The 19,051-nt window shown below is 43.6% G+C and overlaps 1 protein-coding gene across 1 annotated transcript; it reads left to right on the plus strand.

Moving 5' to 3' along the window:
• Positions 1–11,252: 11,252 nt before the first annotated feature.
• Positions 11,253–13,389, plus strand: LOC121751735 (COP1-interactive protein 1-like). The gene is made up of 2 exons (XM_042146528.1): positions 11,253–11,334; positions 11,441–13,389. The coding sequence occupies exons 1-2, from the start codon at positions 11,253–11,255 to the stop codon at positions 13,093–13,095; spliced, it is 1,737 nt and encodes a 578-aa protein (XP_042002462.1). The 3' UTR covers positions 13,096–13,389.
• Positions 13,390–19,051: the final 5,662 nt, after the last annotated feature.

The raw sequence follows: 19,051 nt of genomic DNA on the forward strand, positions 1-19,051 counted from the left end.
CTTACAAAAATCCATAGATACTAGGGAAGATGGCGAAGAAGACGGTGGACGGAATGGTGGACGCGGACGAGAATGTGAGAGACTCATTGGATGATGACGACGGTGGTGCACGGACCGAGAAGCGGAGCTCGGATAAATTTGTGGAGGATCTCCGGCGACGCGGGAATGGATATGATCTCAACGATCGCCGGTGAATTGTGGTCTTTGTAACCACTATTTGTGTTGCTTAATGAAAAAAGGTTGCATGTTTTTTAGTAAATTTATGTTCACATTTTCTTGGTTATTAATGATAAAAGTTTGAATTAGTAAAATTTTTACTTGTAAAGTTTGGATTAGCGAATTTTTAAGTCCGATAAAACTACTGTTCGATTGGTTTGAACATGATTAATTTGCAATTAACAAGTGAGCACCCTAAATTTTTACTACTAGTAATGGTCAAACTTAAATTGAATTTCAAGTCGAATAAGATCGACCACATCTCTATAGCCCAAATTCGATTGGCCGGTCCAATGAAATGGCTAAGGCTTTAGTTTCAAGTTTTGAGACTCATAAATATTGAATTTTTAAAAAAATGTAGTGAAAACGTGAAATGTTTTAAAATGTTTGTTTTAAATTTATAATAATTTTATAAACATTTTTAAGATGTTAAAACTAATTATCAAATACTTAATACATTAAATATTAAAAATAATTATTAATTATATTTGAGAATTTTATTTTTTGTAGTTAGTTTTTATTCCAAAATTTGAATGTTTTGGATTCAAATTTTTTACTACTTTGCGATTGCATATCTATAAACAAAAATCATGTAGTCAAATATTTTAATTAAAATGAAAATATTGTAAGTATGGAATACTTGAAAGTGTAAGATCAATGCAATTCATCTAGTTACATAAATATGCCATCAAAGTGAATAGTCTATAAATTATGTTCCATATGAGATAGTATAATAATCAGTTTTTAATTATTACGCATTATTTTTTAGAAAAATTAAACAATATTATGTTTTTAAAAAACGCAAATCTTTTTTAATAGAATTAAATATAAATTGTAACTTAGCTATCTTGTTAAGAAGGATAGCTATAAATTAATAGTCATAATCGTATTCCTAAATTAATTAGTATACCAAAGAAGACAAACAAGGATTTCTTTAAAAAAAGTCAATAGTATTTGAATTTGATTTTATAATGAATTAGATCCAGATGTTTCAAAATTAGATTTTCCCTAATTTATTTATGTAAAATTAAAAACATCGATATTTTCGAAGTTAACAAACCAAATGTTACAACTGCTTTCTTTCTTCATCATTCTGTAATTCAAGTACTAAACCTAGAAAATTTGCTCAGAATTTGATGATGTGGCGAATTTTTGATGGGAATAAATGCAAGTAATAAACGATCACAACACGGAAAATTACGTGGTTCGATTTACTGAGGTAAATCTACGTCCACGGGAAGAAGAGAGGGCAAATTTGTATTGCTTGGTCTCGCTTACAGATTACAATACCGATTTGCTATAAGATTCAGGATCTAGAGAGCTTAACCCCTGTCTATCTGATCTAGGTTCTATTTATACATTGAACTAAGATCGTGGTTTGCAGCACCACTCACTAGATCGTGGATGGTTGATAACTGCTTAACACCACTAAATAGATCGTGGGTGTAATGGAGGTCGTGGAGATCCTGCATGGGTCCACTATCTCCTTGTTCGGTCGAACACTGAGACCGAACTGCTGAACTTTGCCGATTAGCTTTTGCCGATCTGAGAGTAGAGCTTGATTGGTTCTTTTGCCGATCTGAGAGTAGAGCTTGATTGGTTGGCTTTTACCGAGCTGTAGGCTGCGACCGAACTCTTTGGTTGTGCCGAACCGAACTCTTTGGTCATGCCGAACTGATACTCTTTCTTGGGTTTTGAGAGTAGAGCTTGATTGGTTGGCTTTTACCGAGCTGTAGGCTGCGACCGAACTCTTTGGTTGTGCCGAACCGAACTCTTTGGTCATGCCGAACTGATACTCTTTCTTGGGTTTTGGGCTGATGGGCCGTCACTGTTATTGGGCTCGCAACTAGGGTTTAGTTGTTTAGTTCGTACCCCATCACCGGATCCAAAAAAGCCGGAGTCGACTTCGGCAAAGGGGAAGGGGAAGATTCAGAAACCCCCAAGAGCGCCGGAGAAAGACATTGTCTTGGCGGCCTCTTCGAAACATGTCTGTGAGCCTTTTGCATGGCCAACGGACTTTGTAGAGGTGAATTCTCTTCTTGATTTTCTGGCCTTGCTTTTTTCCTATATTTTTTGTGGCCCCTCTGTTGACTTTTTCCTTTTTCCATTTTCAGAGGAACAATATGCTCTCCAAGCTCGTCGCCGTTGAACTTTCCAAAGCGTCCAACGATTATGCTGAGATGCAGAGGAAGTTGAATGCTGCTCGTCACCAGGCCGAACAGGCTCGGGCAGACTTTGAGAAGGCAAGGGCCGCTAGGATCTCGGCTCAGGATGAAGCTCAGCGTGCCAAAAACCAGCTCATCATCCAGAGAGAGCAATCTAAACAGAGGGAGGCTGCCGCCGTGGTTGCTCAGGGGGAGGCTCTCCGTGTTTTCGCGGAGAAACTCTTTTTGAGCAATCAATTTTCGGCCTTTATCGGTGATCTGCTGAAATTGATGACCGATAACGCTGAGCAGGGACCCGAAGTCGTCCTGCCGCTGTATGGCCGAGAGATTTCAGCTCGTCTCCAGAGTCTGCCGCTCCTTGAGGAGCTTGCTTCTTCCTCGGTCCTGCTCTCTGCTGAAAGAGTCCGTAACTGCCGCGCTGACCGGGACGAGAACATGGAGGCCATCTTTGCCTCCTTGGGACCTGTTTCACCCGCTCCAATCTTTAACGAAGAGGGTGGGCAGGAAAACGAGGCCGGCAAGGAGACCGAGCAGACGGATCAGCAGGCCGGCGACGGGCATGCCGAGCAGGAGGTGCTGCAGATCGGCGATGGGGGCACCGAGCAGGCTGGAGGGAGTAGGGAGGCCGAGGCTGAAGCCGAAGTAGACAAGGAGAAGGAGGCTGAAACCCACAGAGGAGCCGGAGACGAAACTGGCGGAGTATGATTTCGTCTCCCTTCTCTTAGTTTAGTTTCTTTCTCTCCTTGTAAAATGGCCTTGAAGCCCTCCTTGTGTAAAAAATTTTTCTTGTGAATGAAAAAATTCTTCTTTCTACACTCGTGTCTTCTTTATAGCTTTTCGTAATCTCTTTTACTCCTGTTGTGGTTTACTGCCTGCTCGGTAAACTGAAATGCCGAACTGACATAGCTGCTTTGTATTCTTAACTCTAAGGAGCTGGAGGTACTTCACTGGAAGCGGCTATACTCTTCGGCTTTAAACGAAGCTGAGAAAAAAGCCATAGATGACCAGGTGAAGTATGACGAACTCTTGGCTCGGTTAGTGGAGCTGGAGTCCAACAATAAGGACTTAAAGTCCATAAAGAAAGATCTGGATGCCGAGCTGAACACTGTCATCGCTGAGAGGACTGCATATGAGGATTTCATCTGCGGGCGCGGGGGAATGACCATATCTGAAGTTCAGAATCAAGTTGATGAACTGTGGGAGGAGCTTCATGTACTCCGGAAGAACAATGCGCTGGAGAGCTCGGCTTGCCAACAAGTTGTGAAGTCATTGCGGCGCTTGGCTTCTCGGTACGACATCATTCTTTCCCGGCGTCCCTCAATCGAGAGATTCCTTAGGCGTTTCCCGCCAACAGATGCTCACACTCCAACTCAAACCTCTAATCCACTTGCTCAAGATTCTACTCCAAACCAACAACGGACTCAGGATGAACCGGAAACGTCAAGACGAGAACGTACTCCAAGTCAGCAACGGACTCCGGAGCAACCGGAAATGTCAAGACGAGAACGCCCTGAAGTTCGTAGAGGAGTTGTGATTATGAGTGAGCAAGATCAGCGGATGCTTCGTGAAGAGACTCTTCGCCGCCGAGGTGCTAGAACTTCCCGGACTCAGGGAAGGGGCGGTAGGTCGATCAGAGCATCTCGTTGACCTACTTATTCTTCAACTGTTCGGAACACCCGAACTCAGCATCATGAGGATTTTTTGGATAGGTGGCTCAACTTTAGCAACCGTGGACAGTAGAATAGTCCTTTGTAATGGTGTAACGCCTTCTCGTAGGGCAGCGAAATTGTATGCCGAACAAGACTTAATAAATGAAATTTTTTCATTTCGCTTCTATCACTGCGTATTTACAGTTCAGCGATTTTTTATTTCATTTATTGTACTCGTCCGCGGTCTTATGAAGAAAACTCTTCTTTGACCGGACTCGTCTTCGGTCTTATGAAGTAAATTCTTCTTTGACCGGACTCGTCCTTGGTCTTATGAAGTAAACTCTTCTTTGACCGGACTCGTCCTTGGTCTTATGAAGTAAACTCTTCTTTGACCGGACTCGTCCTCGGTCTTATGAAGAAAACTCTTCTTTGACCGGACTCGTCCTCAGTCTTATGAAGAAAACTCTTCTTTGACCGGACTTAGTTTGTGTCCTTATTTGGCGAGTTTTATCGCTTGGATTGGACTTTCCCTTTGTGTCCTAATTTGGCGAGTTTTATCGCTTGGATTGGACTTTCCTTTTGTGTCCTAATTTGGCGAGTTTTATCGCTTGGATTGGACTTTCCCTTTGTGTCCTAATTTGGCGAGTTTTATCGCTTGGATTGGACTTTCCCTGGTTGACCGAAGTGGTTTTCGGCTTATTGCAGTCCGTTTCAGACGAACTGCTTGTTTCTTAAGCTGAATTGTGGTCTTGTATCTTCCTTAGAAGCTTGGACTCACAATTGTCTTTAATACATGATCTAAAAAGGGGATCAGCCTTTAAAGATCAATATACCTCAGCAATATTTATAAGAGACAAAACGCACATAGAGACTAAACGCACATAAAGACAAATAAAAAAGACGAAAAAGATTTTAAACTTTTATAAAACGACCAGCATAAAGGACAAATAGAAACATGAAAGCGCATATCCCTAGGACCGAACTAGATACAAGACTGACCGGACCTTGTCTCTTACAAATGGAACTTCTTGAGGTTGGAAATATGCCATGTTCGGGGTACTTGTTCTCCTGACATGTGAGTCAATTTATAAGACCCTTTTCCCAGGACTTCTGACACCCGATACGGACCTTCCCATGTGGGTTCAAGTTTGCCCAGCTTTTCTGCTCGGCTTACTTCATTGTTTCTCAATACGAGATCTCCCACTTGAAACTGCAGCTTTTTCACCCTTTGGTTATAATACCGGGTTACTTGCTCCTTGTACTTGGCTGCTTTTATGCAGGCCAGTTCTCTTCTTTCTTCGGCAAGATCTAGTTCGGCTCTCAGTCCGTCATCATTCAGTTCTGTTGAGAAATTGAGTGTTCGGGGGCTGGGTATGCCGATCTCAACCGGAATTACGGCTTCAGTGCAGTACACTAGACTGTACGGAGTTTCACCGTTGGAGGTTTTTGGTGTAGTTCGGTAAGACCATAGGACTTGAGGAAGATTTTCTACCCATTGTCCTTTGGCTTGTTCTAACCGAGCTTTTAATCCTTTCACCAAAATACGGTTTGTTACTTCCGTTTGTCCGTTTGCTTGTGGGTGAGAGACCGAAGTGAACCGCTGTTGAATATTCAACTCTTGGCACCAATTCTTGAATGTCTTGTCGGTGAACTGAGTCCCATTATCCGAAATGAGGATATGGGGTATGCCAAATCGGCAAACTATGTTCTTCCAAACAAAATTCAATGCCTTCGAGCTCGTTATCGTAGCTAATGGTTCAGCCTCCACCCACTTTGTGAAGTAGTCCACGGCAACGATCAAGAATTTCATTTGCCGAGGAGCTTGTGGTAGTGGTCCTACTATGTCTATGCCCCATTGCATAAAAGGCCAAGGGCTTTGCATAGCACATAGATCGGTCTGCGGCATCCTTGGGATATTTGCATGGATTTGGCACTTCGTACATTTCTTAACGAGCTGTACTGCTTCTTGTACCATAGTTGGCCAATAATATCCCCATCTCAGAACTTTTTTAGCTAAAGCTCTAGCTCCGATGTGGCTGCCGCACGATCCTTCGTGAACTTCTCTAAGGATGTAGTCCGTCTCTTCTGGTCCTACACATCGCAATAACGGTTGAAGGTAGGACTTTCTATATAGGACTCCTTCATGAAGTTCATACCGAAGTGCTCGGCATGTGATTTTCCGAGCTTCTCTCTTATCCTCGGGCAGTTGTCCTTGATCTAGATACTTTGATATTGGCGTCATCCAGTTCGGCGAGCTGGTTACTGAAAGTACCTCAGCATCATCAATGCTTCTGTGCGGTAATTCCTCCACTTTTGAGCTCGGATATGAGGCCAACTTGCTTAAAGTATCTGCTCGGCCATTTTCCGCTCTGGGAATGCGGATTATCCGAAAATAAGAGAAACTTCGGCTAATGCTTTGCGCTTTGTCCAAGTATTTTTTCATCCTTTCATCTCGGGCTTCACTTGTACCCCACATGTGATTCACTATGACTTGTGAATCACAATGGATTTTGAGAGATTTGATAAATAGACTTTGCGCTAACCGAAGTCCGGCAAGAAGGGCTTCGTATTCGGCTTCGTTATTAGTGGTTGGGAATAAGAACCGAAGTGAATAAGTTACCTCGTGTCCGTCGGGAGCGATAAGTAGAATACCAGCTCCACTTCCCGTCTTATTCGAAGCTCCATCTACGAATCCAATCCAACAGTCCGGCGGCTCTACTTCGGGTTCCTGGGGCTGTGTTGGTTCATCATTGGTAGGGCTTTTCGGTTCGGCAATAATAGGGATTGCTTGATCGAACTTTGCCTCTACCAGAAAATCTGCCAAGGCTTGTCCCTTGATGGCTTTCCGAGGTAGATATTCTATTGAATGTTCTCCCAACTCTATGGCCCACTTGGCAATTCTGCCTGATGCTTCAGGCTTAGTCAAAACTTGCCGAAGTGGAAGATCGGTTAAGACGCATACCTTGTGAGCATAGAAATATGGCCGCAGTCTCCTTGCTGCATTTACTAATGCCAGAGCAATTTTTTCCAGAGGTTGATACCTTGTTTCGGGACCTCTTAATGCTCGGCTTGTAAAGTAGATAGGACGCTGCTTTAGGCCTTCTTCTCGTACAAGTACCGCGCTAATGGTTTGATCTGATGCCGCTAAATATAAGAATATCACTTCGGCATCTGTTGGAGCAGAGAGAATAGGGAGTTCGGCTAAATAACTTTTGAGTTCGTCAAAAGCCTTTTTCTGTTCGGCTCCCCACTCAAACTTTGGTGCCTTCTTCAAAACATTGAAGAACGGCAGTTGCTTTTCGGCTGCTTGGGAAAGGAATCTATTCAGTGCGGCTAGACATCCAGTTAGCCTTTGCACATCATGTATGGACTTCGGCATTGCCATGTTCTGAACAACTTGAACCTTTAGGGGATTTGCCTTGAGTCCGTCCTTTGAAACCCAACAACCCAGAAACTTTCCCGAATCTACCAAAAAGGTACATTTTTGGGGATTGAGTTTGAGGTTGGCTTTTTTGAGCACGTCGAGAGTTGATTTGAGATTGTCTTCGTAATCCGAAGTGCTTCTACTTTTAACAACTATGTCGTCAACATAGACTTCAACCTCTTTTCCGATCAGGTGCCGAAATAGCTTGTCTACCATCCTTTGATATGTGGCTCCGGCATTCTTTAAACCGAATGGCATCTTTTTATAAGCAAAAATGCCGAAGTCAGTAATGAAAGCCGTTTTTGAAGCATCATTCTCATCCATTAAAACTTGGTGGTATCCTTTATACAAATCAAGAAAACAGAAAATTTCGAAGCCTATCAAAGCTTCTACTTTTTTATCTATGTTCGGAAGGGGGTAGCAATCTTTAGGACAGTGCTTATTTAGATCGGTAAAATCTATGCACATCCGCCATCCTTCTTTTTTCTTGATCATCACAGGATTGGCCACCCAAGAAGGATATTTTACTTCGAATAATACATCCGCTTTCAGTAATTGGCGGACTTCGTCATGGATGACTTGATTTCTTTCTGCCGCAAAGAGTCTTTGCTTCTGTTTTATAGGCCGGACTGAGGGATCAATATTTAACCGATGTGTAATTACCTCGGAAGACACTCCGGTCATGTCCAACGGAGACCACGCAAAGACATCTTTGTACTCTTTGAGGAGCTGGATGGTCTTTTCCCGGAGCAGAGGTGTTCCCGCGAAACCGATCTTGACCGTTCTGGATGGATCATCTTCGTATAACTGAACTGTCATCGAGTTCGGCTCCGGTGTGACTTCGGTCATTTCTCCTGCCTCTGACTCCGGCTGCTGTGATTGCTATGCTTGATGGTGCCGATCTGATTGCTCGGCACTTTTAAGCGCAATCTGCAAACATTCTTTTGCTCTCTTTTGATCACCTCGGATGACTGCAATCCCTCCTTTAGTGGGGATCTTGATTGTGAGGTGATAAGTAGAGCAAATGGCCCGAACTGTGTTGAGCCAGTCTCTTCCCAGGATGATGTTATACGGGGACCGAGCTTTTACCACAAAAAACTCGATCACCGTACTGGAGCTAGTAGGCGCTCTTCCCACCGTAATCGGAAGGCTGATAGTACCTTCAGGGCGGGTGTCTTCCTGGGCGAAACTTTTCAGAGGAAGTGGGGCCGGACTGAGCCGAGCTGGATCCACTTCCAGTTTATCAAAACATTCTTTAAAAAGAATGCTAACCGACGCTCCTGTATCCACAAACACTCTGTGGATCAGTTTGTTTGCCACTCCGGCTTGAATGACAATCGCGTCTTGATGAGGAGAAATGGCCGGGACGGGATCTGCATCTGAAAACGTGATTACTTCCTCCTTCTTCAGCCTTTTATGCATAGGCTCCTCTCGATTGACGCCTCTGCGTTCTGCTTTTAGAGACGACTTAGTCTTCCCGGCTGGGAGAGCGTCAATAGTCTGGATTACTCGGTCATATTGCGGCTCGTCATCGTCTTCGGGATCCTGTTGCCTTTTAGGATCCTGAGGAGCGCAGTTCGCACCTCTCTGTTTCTTATTCTTCTTCGGCAGCTTGCTTTGGTATTTTTTTAACGTCCCTGCTTTCACAAGAACATCAATACCTGCTGCCAAATTTCGGCACTCCTCGGTATCGTGACCGTGGTCTTGATGGTAGGAGCAGTACGTATCCTGACTTCGGCGCGTGGCTGATTTCGTCATCCGCTTTGGTTTTTCGAACATATCAGAATGCAGTTCGAAAATTTCCGCTCTCGACTTGTTCAATGGTACGAACTGAGCGGGCGGTTTCTCAAGATCGAGACGTGGTCCCAATTTGCCTTGTACCGGTGCCCTTTGAATTCTTTCAAAAGGAGTTCGGCGAGGAAGCCCCTGATCGCTATGATCGGGCTTCTTTTTGTCTCCTCTGGATGAGCTGTCTAAAGACCGTTTTCGACGGTCTGCCTCATCGGCACGAGAAAACTGGTCCGCAATGTCCCACATCTCTTGAGCTGTTTGCGGACTGCACTCAACGAGCTTTCTGTAGAGAGCTCCGGGCAGAATTCCATTTTGGAATGCCGAAATGACAAGTAGATCATTGAGATCATCTACTTATAGGCATTCCTTGTGGAATCTCGTCATGAAGTCGCTAATTTTTTCATCGCGACCTTGACGTATAGAAAGCAGCTGAGCCGAAGTGATTCGGGCTTCCGCTTTCTGGAAGAATCTCCTGTGAAAAGCATCCATTAGATCTCTGTAAGATCTAATGCTCCCTTGAGGGAGGCTGTCAAACCACCTTCTTGCGTTCCCGATAAGCAGCTCGGGAAACAGCTTACACATGTGAACCTCATTGAGACCTTGGTTCGCCATATTATACTGATAGCGTCCCAGGAAATCATGAGGATCCACTAACCCGTCATAAGTCATTGACGGAGTTCGGTAATTCTGTGGCAATGGAGTTCGGGTGATATCATCCGAAAATGGAGTCTTCAGCGCTCCATACATGGCGAATCCGACATCTCTTCGGTATGGTGGAGATGGAGTTCTCCTGTGATTTCGGTACCGAGGAGGAACAGGAACATGTCGGTGGTGAGGATTCTTTCTCCTGGAAGGTGCGACACTACTGCGGTAGTGACTTTCATGTCTGGAGGGGGAGGGAGAATCCGCCGTTTTCTTCTCCGGCTTCTGGCTCGTTTGCAGGAATGTTAAGAACTCATCCTGCTTCTCAGCCAAGAACAACTTGACAGCCTCATTCAAAGCGAGCTGCTGGGGAGGCTCGGTGCGATGACTTTTTGAGTGGTTTGTTCCTTCACCGTGAGAACTGGAGGCAGATTTCTCCCGAGGCTGTTTTCCAGACCTATGGGCTGGACTAGCTTCCTCACCTTCATCACGGACGGAAGTATGGGTATTATGTGATCTGGTACGCATTTTTTTTTTGGTAGAAAAGGATCAAAAACTCGCTTTTATCACAGTTTTGGTTCTCTGTTTCCCACAGACGGCGCCAGTGATGATGTGGCGAATTTTTGATGGGAATAAATGCAAGTAATAAACGATCACAACACGGAAAATTACGTGGTTCGATTTACTGAGGTAAATCTACGTCCACGGGAAGAAGAGAGGGCAAATTTGTATTGCTTGGTCTCGCTTACAGATTACAATACCGATTTGCTATAAGATTCAGGATCTAGAGAGCTTAACCCCTGTCTATCTGATCTAGGTTCTATTTATACATTGAACTAAGATCGTGGTTTGCAGCACCACTCACTAGATCGTGGATGGTTGATAACTGCTTAACACCACTAAATAGATCGTGGGTGTAATGGAGGTCGTGGAGATCCTGCATGGGTCCACTATCTAATTGTTCGGTCGAACACTGAGACCGAACTGCTGAACTTTGCCGATTAGCTTTTGCCGATCTGAGAGTAGAGCTTGATTGGTTCTTTTGCCGATCTGAGAGTAGAGCTTGATTGGTTGGCTTTTACCGAGCTGTAGGCTGCGACCGAACTCTTTGGTTGTGCCGAACCGAACTCTTTGGTCATGCCGAACTGATACTCTTTCTTGGGTTTTGAGAGTAGAGCTTGATTGGTTGGCTTTTACCGAGCTGTAGGCTGCGACCGAACTCTTTGGTTGTGCCGAACCGAACTCTTTGGTCATGCCGAACTGATACTCTTTCTTGGGTTTTGGGCTGATGGGCCGTCACTGTTATTGGGCTCGCAACTAGGGTTTAGTTGTTTAGTTCGTACCCCATCAGAATTCATCTGAGAAATGCCGAGGCAGCGCTGGCGCAAGTCGTTTAAATCCTTTATCGATCCTACCAAAGACGATCAGCTCAAAGGAGTCAAAACAGGTTCAGAAAATTTACTAATTAATTGCTTCTTTTTACCTTTTCAGATCTTCTATGATTATGATTTTGATTGCTCTTTTTTCTCTTTATTTTCTGTGGCAAACTGCAGGAATTGATGGAAATGTGCAGAAAATCTTCAATTTTCTGAATGACAAAGTTGGTGATGAAAGGAAGGAGGAGGTGGCAGATTTGATTAAGGATTTCCAGAAGCAGTACGACTCGCTTTACGCTCGTTATGATAATCTAACTGGAGAGTTGAGGGATAAGTTTCGTCGTAGAAAGAGGGGGAAAGACAGCTCCTCGCCGAGTTCGGATTCGTCGGATTCCGATGATTCGCCGGCGGAAAGAAACGGCGAAATCGAAGTCGATGTGGAGGAGAAACCATCCGCCGTAGATGAGAAGGAAGCGTTGCATCAGGAAGGTCAGAGCGCCGTGGAGAGGTTAAACGCCGACGTTTCCTCGCTGCGAGAAGAAAATGCGCAGCTGCAATTCAGGAATTCTGAGATGGAGAAAATGTTGAAGGAGAAGGAGAGTGAGATTTCCAATTTGCGAAAGGTGTTTGAGGAAAGTGAGAGTGAATCATCTGCGCGGATTGTGGCATTGACTGCAGATGTGAACAATCTCCGAGAGCAATTAGGGCATCTGAGTGATCAGAAAAGTGAATCAGATAGGGTTATTGAGAAACAGCGTGAAGAAATTTCGGAGATCTTAGTTCAGATTGAGAAATTGAAAGAGGAATTATCGCTGGCTGAGAATCGGAACACTGAATTAGGGCATAAGATTGTGGAGCATGAGAGAGAAATGGAAGAACATAGAGATGAAGTCCTGAGATTGAGAGAGGAAAACAAGCAATTGGAAGTCCGGTTTAGGGATTGCCATGAGAAACTCATCTTATCAGAGAAGAAAACAGAGGAGATCTCTGATCAGTTCCGTGAAAGCATGGCTGCGAAGAATAAGGACATCGATCAGCTCGAAGAAACCATAGAAGACCTCAAATCCGAGCTAGAGATCAAGGATGATGAACTTAGTTCTCTGTTAGAGAATATGAGAGCGACTGACGTTAAGCAGCGGCTGTCGGATCAGAAGCTCCGGATCACGGAGCAGGTGTTGAGCGAGAAGGAAGAGACCCAGCAGAATAGAGTTGAGAACTTGATGGAAGAGCAGAAGTTGCTCGAAGAGAGGATTGCTTCATTATCCGGGCTAGTTTCTATCTACAACGAAGCTCGACTGAATTTGTTTGCAGAAATATCTGAGAAGACGAATGAGACCTTGAATGGGATTGACACATTCTGTGTGAAGTTTGAGGAGGACTACAGCCACTTGGAGTCGCGGGTTTTTGAAATCGGGAATGAGCTCAAAGCTGTGCTGAACTTGATTATTGGGAGCAATGCTGAAAAGGATGAGATGAAGAAGGAGATTGGGAGTTTAGTTCAGCAAGTGCAGGTGTTGACAGAGAGAGTTAAGGAGGTGGAGATGATACTGCTGAATAACGAGGAGGAGAGGAAACACCTTACTGAGATGGCGAAGCAGCACGAGGAGAAGGTGAAGGAGATGAAGACGATGATAAAAGAAAGGGACGAGAAGGTGGGAGAATTGGAGAGGAAGATGAATGAGAAGGATAGTGGTATATTGAGACTGAGTGAGGAGAAGAGAGAGGCCATAAGCCAGTTGTGCATTTGGATCGATTTTCACCATGATCGGTACGAAGATCTCAAAGACATGATCTTGAAGAAGAGGGGTGGAACAAGGCAGATTGCTGCTTGATGTTTGTTCCAAAGAATGTTGGTATGATTTGTTTGTAAGTTTTCTTCCTTTTTATCTGTTTCTGATTTTGGAGTTTCGGTGCTCTGGTAAATGCTTATTTTGTGCAAAGATTTGATTGTTTGGATGATGCGTACTGTTGTTTATTACAAATACATGGTGTATAGGAAAACATTATGGTACTACTTTTAGTTAGTTTGGTAAGTACTTAGTGTTTCCTTAATGCAGCAATTGTTGGATTGTGAAATTGCTAGTGGAATTTTCGGTAGCAATATAGTATTTCTGTCTTGGATGCAACTTATTGAGGATGTTCTTTTCTTTTCTTCTCTTTTTCAGTATCTCTCTTTATAAGTTGAAACCATCATTTTCTTTACTTTTTTTAATCCTTTTTTTTTCTTAATTCCCTAGACATATCCATTGCCACATATTTTTTAAGGGGCGGAGGGAGTATAAATATAATTATAAATAAAATATATTTAATATATTTTTTAGATTATACACTATAAATAATATTCTAAAAACTCAAATTATCTATTTTCATTGATGTTGAAAACCGGGTATAACGCAAAAATACTGTATACCGAAAATGATGTACGATACCGGTATGAAATTTTGTCATACACAAAAATAAGGTATACCAAAATAAGGTAAATGTATGATTTTTTTCGCATACCGCGTTTACGGTAAGATATACAGTATGGTGGCTTCGGTAAGTTATACAGTACCTCCCCAATCCTCCATACCACAACTATACAAAACTGGCCGTTAACGTTGACTGTTAGTTTTTTGACAAAACCATACTAATTATGTCAAAATTTGGTTAATTAGCGTTTACCATTAATTTTTTGATGGAACCATGCTTTGATGACGTTTTCATTTGTTTAGGAGTCAACTTTCGTATTTCGGCCATATATTTTAAGACAAAATAGTATACTTTACAAATTACGCATTCAAATTCAACAAGACAAAGGGAAAATAGTTGATTAAGAAATTCAATGTCTTAATCGCTGTCTGTATAATTAGGATATGACTCTCCATACTTATAACAATTGTCTATGTCGAAAATTTGTTCAACAACAATGACATTAGGAGGAAACTCCACCTCACTATACAAAGTCCCCATCAAATAGTTCATTACTCCTTGAAATACTGTGCGAATTCCGTTACGTCCTTCCATCAGACATTTCATGTTGGGAAATGGTGGAGGAGGAGTTTGCTCAAAGGGACCACCATTGAATTCAAGAACCTATCAGTTTCAAACAACCATTAAAATATACTACATACATACATACATACATAGTACATTAGTATGAGGAGAAAGAGAGAGAGAGAGGTACCCTGAGAGTGTCCAAAGTCAATGAAAGTGTGGTGGCACTTTCAAATTGGTGAAGCATCCTAACAAAAACAAAAGCGATGCCGATAATTGTACAAGGGTCTAGTCTCATGAATGTCTAAATAGACTTGGGGAGATTCACGTTTTCACAATCCCAAACCCCATCAGACTCGTATCTAAAAGAGGTAAGCAACGGAGTATAAATCTCTTGGTGATTTCAAGAACTCTAAGCTTTGGTGCCTTTATAAGAAGCAAAAGAACCGATGAGAGTAAGCTTCTCCAGCTCGGAAAAAGGCTCCATTTTGTTGTCATTACCGTGGAAGCACAATTCAGTTTCAAGATAAAGGGTTTTCAAATATGGTAAAGATAAGAATATAAACGGTAGCGATTGGTGTGGACGCGGACGGATTGAATGTCGTGATTGATGGCGTAGAGCATGCATTCCTCCACAATTTCGTCCAAGAATTCACAGTAACTAGGGACGTCGAATGAAAGGTGGAAGTCGTGGACAGCGGCTGCAGAGTCACGGTGAGAGAGGCAGCGGGACACCAAGTGAGAGAAGCGGATAGTTAAATCGAAGACGTAGTGGCCGATGCAGCTCAAGTGGAAGCGGAGGCTGGGGACGACACACCAAAGGTTTTTCCATCTATGGGAGAGATTCGTGGTTTTAGCGGCTGTCGATTTTGCCCAGGATATGAGTAGAAGAAGAATATCATCAGGGACTTGGCTCATCCGGTCTTCCTCTTCCTTAGGCGGACACGTCGGCGGCGCCGCGGTTTGAGAAAGACACAACGCCGACGACATGGGATGGAGAGGCGGCTATTTCATAAATATCTCATTCTTTTTAGTAATATTATTATAATTAATTGATAACATATTTACGGGATATTTCATTCCATAATTACGGGATTACATAATTAATTGATAATTATATATGGAATTTGTTAGATCCCATATTCAGAGGTTTGATCTGCTAGGCTATATATTTAAGAGCATCTCCCGTGGGCGGGTGTCGCACTCGGACATTCACTAGGACATCCCAAAAACACCTCCTGCCACGTCACTAGGACTTCCCATCCTACTGCCACGTCACTAGGACATCCCCTGCACAATCCGCCCTTCCCATCGCCCTTCCCACTAGAGTTTAAAAAAAAATTAATTACCGGACGTCCGACCCGGACGTCCGACCCACTCCACAATGGCGGACGTCCGCCCACCCGTCGCCCGCACGTCCGAGGACACCCGACGTCCTCACGGGACGTCCGTATCCGACCTTCGACGCCACAATGGCGGACGTCCCGGTCGCCCGTCGCGGACGTCCGACCGGACGTCCGCCATTGTGGCGTTTCAACTCGGATACGGACGTCACTAGGACGTCGGATGTCCTCGGACGTGGGGGCGACGGGCGGGCGGACGTCCGCCATTGTGGCGTGGGTCGGACGTCCGGTATTTATTTTTTTTTAAAAAAAAACTCTATATATACGGTTCGTTGAACTTCATTTTATTCGCACAACTTGTGTTAACAAGTTTCTCTCTCTACATCTCTATTTTCAAGTATATCTAGAATGACTAGTGACAATGATAGCGTAAACGTATTCGTATTCGTGTTGAAATTTTATTTCCGTAAACGTAAATTGCTTTATTTGTGAATTTGTGATTTTTTTATTGTGGGAAGTCCTAGTGGGAAGGGCGATGGGAATGGCAGATTGTGAAGGGGATGTCCTAGTGACGTGGCAGTGGGATGAGAAGTCCTAGTGACATGACAGGAGGTGTTTTTGGGAAGTCCTAGTGGATGTCCGAATGGGACATCCGTGCATTAGAGATGCTCTAAGCGCCTCCAATGAGCGACTATGACATGGATGCCACGTCACTAGTTTATTTCATTAATTCTTTATTTTTTCTGGTTTTAAATAGCGGTCTACTTTCTCTTAAAAGCGAGCATTAATTTTTACTTCTTCGATAAGTGCATCTGCAACACGTCTCGTTGCTGTCTCTATCTCGTCTCGGAGGGAAGAGACGGCAGCGAGACGGTGTTGCAGGGATACGTCTTGGTCTCGTCTCAGCGGGTGTCTCGTCCCAGAGGGACGGTTGGCGGGACAACTCGCCAGGCGCCAGCGCCACGTAGCACGCGCTGGCGCTAGGCGTGACGTCCACTCACTGCCCGCGAGTAAGCGTCGTCACACGGACATAATAAATCATTTTTTTAAAAAAATCAATTTTAATTAAAAAATTATAACGGTAATGTTACCGTTTTTTTACCGTTCAACGTTGTTATTTTTTATTTTTTATTTTTTTTACTCTATAAATACTCCTCTTTTATTCTCATTATACACACAAACACACATCTATTCTTTTCAAATCATCTCTCTTTCTTCTCCAATTTTCATCTCACCTCTCCAATTTTCATCTCAAAATGTCAGGCGACGGAAACGAGGGCGGCTCCGGCGGATATGACTTGAACACGTTTGGCGACTGGGGGGCATGTACAATGTCTTGGGTGCTGCCGGTTCTGGTTCGTCGACGCCGGCGGCGTACCAACCACCCTATTTTGATGTGGATGCATACTCTCGTCCCTCCGCCCCGAGGTATGAGCAATCGCATGGATTATCCCAAATTAGGGAGGATTTTCCGGATGAACCCAATCCGGGAGGAGGGCGAGGCGGTGGAAGCTCCAGGGGTTGCGCATTCGACGCCGTGGAGGAAGAGGAGGAGGCGGCCTAGGAGGAGGAGGAGGATATAGGTCGTCATCCATACAGCCGCAAGGACACGATGACTCTGTTCAACGCTTGGGTCAACGTCTCGTACGATCCCATCGTCGGGAATCAACAAACCCGCAAGTGTTTTTGGAAAAAGGTCACTGACGCCTACAATGAGAACAAGTCGTCTCGGTCCCGCCGCCGCACCATGAAGATGCTCCGCAGTCATTTTGACCGAGTCGACAGAGATGTCAAAAAATTTTGCGACATCTATAAGAATGAAGTGGCTCAATACTAAAGCGGAGCCAGTGGAGCCGACATTATGAGAGTCTTTTTTTACGACAACGACAAAGAATTCAAATATGTCGATGTTTGGGAGGCCGTCAAAGACGTTGAAAGGTGGGCCGACGGTGTCCAGTCCAGAACGGACTCGAGCTAGAAACGCACGAAGCAAACATCGGGTGGCCAATACTCGTCTAGTGAGGGCGGGTCAGGCAACGCCTCACAAGAGGTTGAGGGCACGACCACCGATGCATGGGGCTCCTCTCGTGGGCATCGTAGGCCGCAAGGGACCAAGGCGGCTAGAGGGAGGAGGGGCCGAGGTGAATCAAGCCAGGCGGGCTCGGTCTCGGGCTCGAACACCCTATTGTCCATGTACTTGACCGTCACGATGGCTGACACTTCCCGCATGACGCCTCTCCAATATCAAGGCCATCTTGCCGGAATCGAGTATATGGTAAGACAAAATTGGTATTCCGCCTTTAGGTAGCTTGAGTGCACCGCCACCGTCTTCGGGGGATGATTCGCAGGCGGAGTAGTTCTACTCAATTTCTATAAAATTGTATTTTAAATTATACTCCCTCCGTCCCTGAAAATTTGTCCCAACTTTCCTTTTTCGTCCGTCTCCCAAAATTTGTCCCATTTCACTTTTACCATTTTTGGTAGTGGACCCCACATTCCACTAACTCATTCCTACTCACATTTTATTATAAAACTAATATATAAAAGTTAAGCCCACATTCCACTAACTTTTTCAATCCACTTTCCATTACATTCCTTAAAACCCGTGCCCGGTCAAACCGGGACGAATTTTGGGGGACGGAGGTAGTATAATTTTTATTTTTTTTTGGATTTTAAATTTTTTTTAAATTTTAAGTTGTAATTTTATTTTATTTAATGAAGTGTGTTTTTATTAATTGAATTTGTTGAAAATAAAAATAAAAAATGAAATTGAATGAATAGTTAAGAGATGAGATGGTTGCAGGTATTGTCTCTTAGTTAAGAGATAGGATGAAAAGTACAGTGAGACCCATGAATAGTGAAGAGATGAGACGGTTAAGAGACGGGTAAGAGACAGTGTTGTGGATGGCCTGAGGCTTCATCTTCTCGCCTCCATTATCATTTATCACAATCTGAGAGCTCTTGCTTCTTCAACCCAAAAAGATTATTTAAATTTAGCATCTCAAAAATTGAAAGAGTTCGTTTGGGTTATAATTGCTCATTTAATAGTAAAGGTTAAATGGTTATGTCAAAATTTCAGAGAGATTCAGATCTGAAATTGAAGGATGAAGCTTAGAAATAAATACATAATTTATAAGAAATTTATATTTTTCTCATCTCTTCGTCGTCTTCGTTATCGGTGGAGAATTGTTTCTGGAATTATTTTGCCCCAGTTTTAATGAGTTTTATGCAACTAATGTTTTCACCATTAATGGAGATTTTCAACTCCTTCCTAAAATTTCGTGAGCCAAATAATTTCGGGGACAACATGTTAAAATTCTTAATATCTTTTCTCACATCGACTTGGTAACGATCCTAGCTACCTATAAAAGTATGGATAACCCTCCCCCTATAAGGCCTTTTAAAGGGTGAGTGGCTCATTTCTAATATAGTATCAGAGCGGGGCCAAGTCGATGATGGAGTTTATTTT

The sequence above is a fragment of the Salvia splendens genome, chromosome 10 (assembly GCF_004379255.2).
Source record: "Salvia splendens isolate huo1 chromosome 10, SspV2, whole genome shotgun sequence".
NCBI lineage: Eukaryota > Viridiplantae > Streptophyta > Magnoliopsida > Lamiales > Lamiaceae > Salvia > Salvia splendens.

Coding starts and splice junctions, on each gene's coding strand:
- LOC121751735 (XM_042146528.1), top strand. CDS start 11,253: ATGCCGAGGCAGCGCTGGCGCAAGTCGTTTAAATCCTTTATCGATCCT. Junction 11,335..11,440: donor GCTCAAAGGAGTCAAAACAG/GTTCAGAAAATT, acceptor GGCAAACTGCAG/GAATTGATGGAAATGTGCAG.